The sequence below is a fragment of the Sinocyclocheilus anshuiensis genome, unplaced genomic scaffold (assembly GCF_001515605.1).
Source record: "Sinocyclocheilus anshuiensis isolate Anshui unplaced genomic scaffold, SAMN03320099.WGS_v1.1 scaffold419, whole genome shotgun sequence".
NCBI lineage: Eukaryota > Metazoa > Chordata > Actinopteri > Cypriniformes > Cyprinidae > Sinocyclocheilus > Sinocyclocheilus anshuiensis.
This window is the reverse complement of record NW_015548228.1, coordinates 820528-823504: the sequence shown is the minus strand read 5'-3', so window position 1 is coordinate 823504 and position 2977 is coordinate 820528. Positions and strand designations below refer to the sequence as shown.

Below are 2977 nucleotides of genomic sequence, written 5' to 3'. Positions count from 1 at the left end.
GAGTTCATACATGTGATTTTTGCAAGCTGAGGTGGACAGACAGATAGAACCACCACAGGATTAAAGCGTAATGGCGCACATATCTATATCTACTTCGAAACCAGCAGGGACTCTTCTGTTTTGGGGTGAGTATCTGAACCTCCAGAATAAAAGCTTGGTTTAGTGTGCTTGAAAATTAAAATCTCCAGAAGAAAATTCATATTAGCTATCTTCAATATTGTAAACATTTTATATCTGAATTTTATATGTTTCTAATTGATAATTCAGAATATTAATTCTGGTTTGATTATGTATAAGAATATGTAGTGTGTGTGTGTATGTATGTATACACACACACACACACGTCAATAATTCTGTTATAATCTATTAATGTTAATTAATCATTTCAAATAATATAACTTTATTGCCCTCATGACCACAAAGAAATTATAATGGAATGTCATGTAAATTATGCTGCTGACCTCTTTAAAATTATGCTTTAAGTTACTATATGGTAGACACAGAGATAAATTAAGTAGATAAATTCTAGATAAATTAGACAGCTTTTGAGGAAATGACTTTCATGATCCAACTGCTCAGGACAAAGGGAGGATGTTCCATGCCTCTCTCTTCATCTACTCCCTTCCTGCATCTTTTTCCATGCCTGTCAATATTCCCCAAACTACTGGAATTTGCTGTCTTACAATGACAAATAAGTGTGTTTCTGAATATTAGTGTAATTCATGTAATCCAAAGTTTTTTGTTTTTTTCATGATAGTCTGTCTGTGTCTAATGGTCTCAACACTGCAGACCCTGGTACCAAACGAACAGAAACAAACTGTGGTGAGTTGTGTTAAAGGGTTAGTTCACCCAAAAATGAAAATTATGTCATTAATTACTCACCCTCATGTCGTTGACCTTCGTTCATCTTCAGAACACAAATTAAAATATTTTTGATGAAATCCAAGAGCTTTCTGACTCTGCATAGACAGCAACGCAACTGACACGTTCAAGGCCCAGAAAGGCAGTAAGAAAATCGTTAAAATAGTGCACGTGACATCGGTGGTTTAACAGTAATTTATGAAGCTATAAGAATACTTTTTGTGCGCTAAGAAAACAAAACAAAAAAAGACTTTATTCAGCAATTTATTTTCTTCCCTCTCTCTTTTCACTGCAATTCACAAGAGGACCACGACGCATGCTTGTGGTGCTGCTGATGTAGAACACGCATGAGTCGTGGTCCTCTGGTGAATACCCTTAGTAGTGGCCTTGATCATGGTAGTTCCCTTGCTGTCTATGCAGGGTCAGAAAGCTCTCGGATTTCATCAAAAATATCTTAATTTGTGTTTTGAAGATGAACATAGGTCTTGCGGCTTTGAAACGACATGAGGATGAGTAATTAATGACAGAATTGTCATTTTTGGGTGAACTATCCCTTTAAAATTGAATTCAGTTTGCTCTAAAAGGTTATTTTTGTAAAATATCCTCCGCATCTCATGATCATTTATTTTTCTTCTGTGCTCTAGAGACAGACTACATCAACCATGCCGACAGAAGTACAAACCACTGCATACACCAGAGCAGGTGAGTAATGCAGCTGTGTAAATATGATAGACATGTCTGCTAATTTCTTTGTTTTTCTGAGTTGTATGTCCAAATAAACCCTACTGTGAGGTTGTTTTCAGTGTATGGATTCAATTGAGTGCTTACTGAGCAGCTTAACAATGAATGGCAGACAATCAGCGCTTTGAAAGGTTACTGCTACAAAGTTGTTGATAAAAACTGGTGAAAAGAATATTGTGTTGCAATTCTACATTGCGGTGAGAGATTTTGTTGACACTTTCGATCCCTTTTTTTCTATGCATCCGAGAGTCTCTGGAACAAAGAATAAACCAACTGCTTCAGTTTGAGATTTGAATAAACACATGGGCACTGGGGAGATTTAGATTGGCCTGTTGTTAGGAACCAAAAACAGATACAAATTCTGCATTGTTCAAATATATATATAAAATTGAATAACACATATAGCATGCTACTTAAAAATGCTGATTAAAAGAAAGCCCTTATTTCTCCACACTTCCAAAATTATAAATTAGTTTATAAATTATAATATTTTAATTTCATATATATATATATATACTTTATATACAGTGCCTTGCGAATATATTCATACCCCTTCATTTTTTTCACATTTTGTTTTGTTGCTGCCTTATGGTAAACTGCTTTCAATTAGTTTTTTTCCACAACAATCTACACTCCATACACAAGGTTCACCTTCCAACAGAACAATGACCCTAAGCACACAGCAAGAGTGGCTTATAGACAACTGTGTGAATGTCCTTGAGTGGCCCAGACACAGCCTGGGAATGAACCCAATCAAATAATTCTGGAGAAACCTGAAAATGTGCAGCTGCCCCCATCCAACCTGACAGAGCTTGAGAGGTGAAGAGATGAGAAGAACGGCAGATGATTGCATAATGCTGATGAGCAAAGCTTGTCGCATCAAAAAAAGACTTGAGGCTGTTAAGGTGCTTCAGCTAAATATTTAGTTAAGGGTATGAATACTTCTGCAATGTAATTATTTCCATTTATTCCTTTTTAACAAATTTGCAGAGTTATCACTTTTTTTGTTTTCTTTGTCATTATGCTGTATGAACTGTTGATTGGTGTGGAGGAAAAAGTAATTCTAGCAGTTTAACATAAGGCAGATGGAAAAAAGTGAATATATATATAAACCAGCACTAACCAATATAAACCAGCTTAGACCAACATGGAAATAGATACTGGTCTAAGGTCGTCAGCTGAGTAACACTGGTCAGACTTACTGTAACATTTCACACTGATAATACTAATACATCATATTATACCAGCACAGTAATGTGTTCTAATAATAGATCGATTTTGTCCGGTGAAAAATATAAAAGAGCCATCACTTCCTTTGACATCATTATAAACAAAGTATCGGCTTGTGTTTAGCTCTGTCTTTAGACATTATTTC

At 35.4% G+C, this 2977-nt stretch overlaps 1 protein-coding gene across 1 annotated transcript in view; it reads left to right on the top strand.

The window, feature by feature from the left end:
• The window catches only part of LOC107654510 (receptor activity-modifying protein 1-like), a 7121-nt gene continuing 4144 nt past the window's right edge, over nt 1-2977 (top strand). The window contains exons 1-3 of the mRNA XM_016441600.1: nt 1-125; nt 758-822; nt 1506-1563. Coding sequence (XP_016297086.1) covers nt 71-125; nt 758-822; nt 1506-1563 — 178 coding nt within the window. The 5' untranslated portion in view covers nt 1-70. The remainder of the gene's footprint in view (nt 126-757; nt 823-1505; nt 1564-2977) is intronic.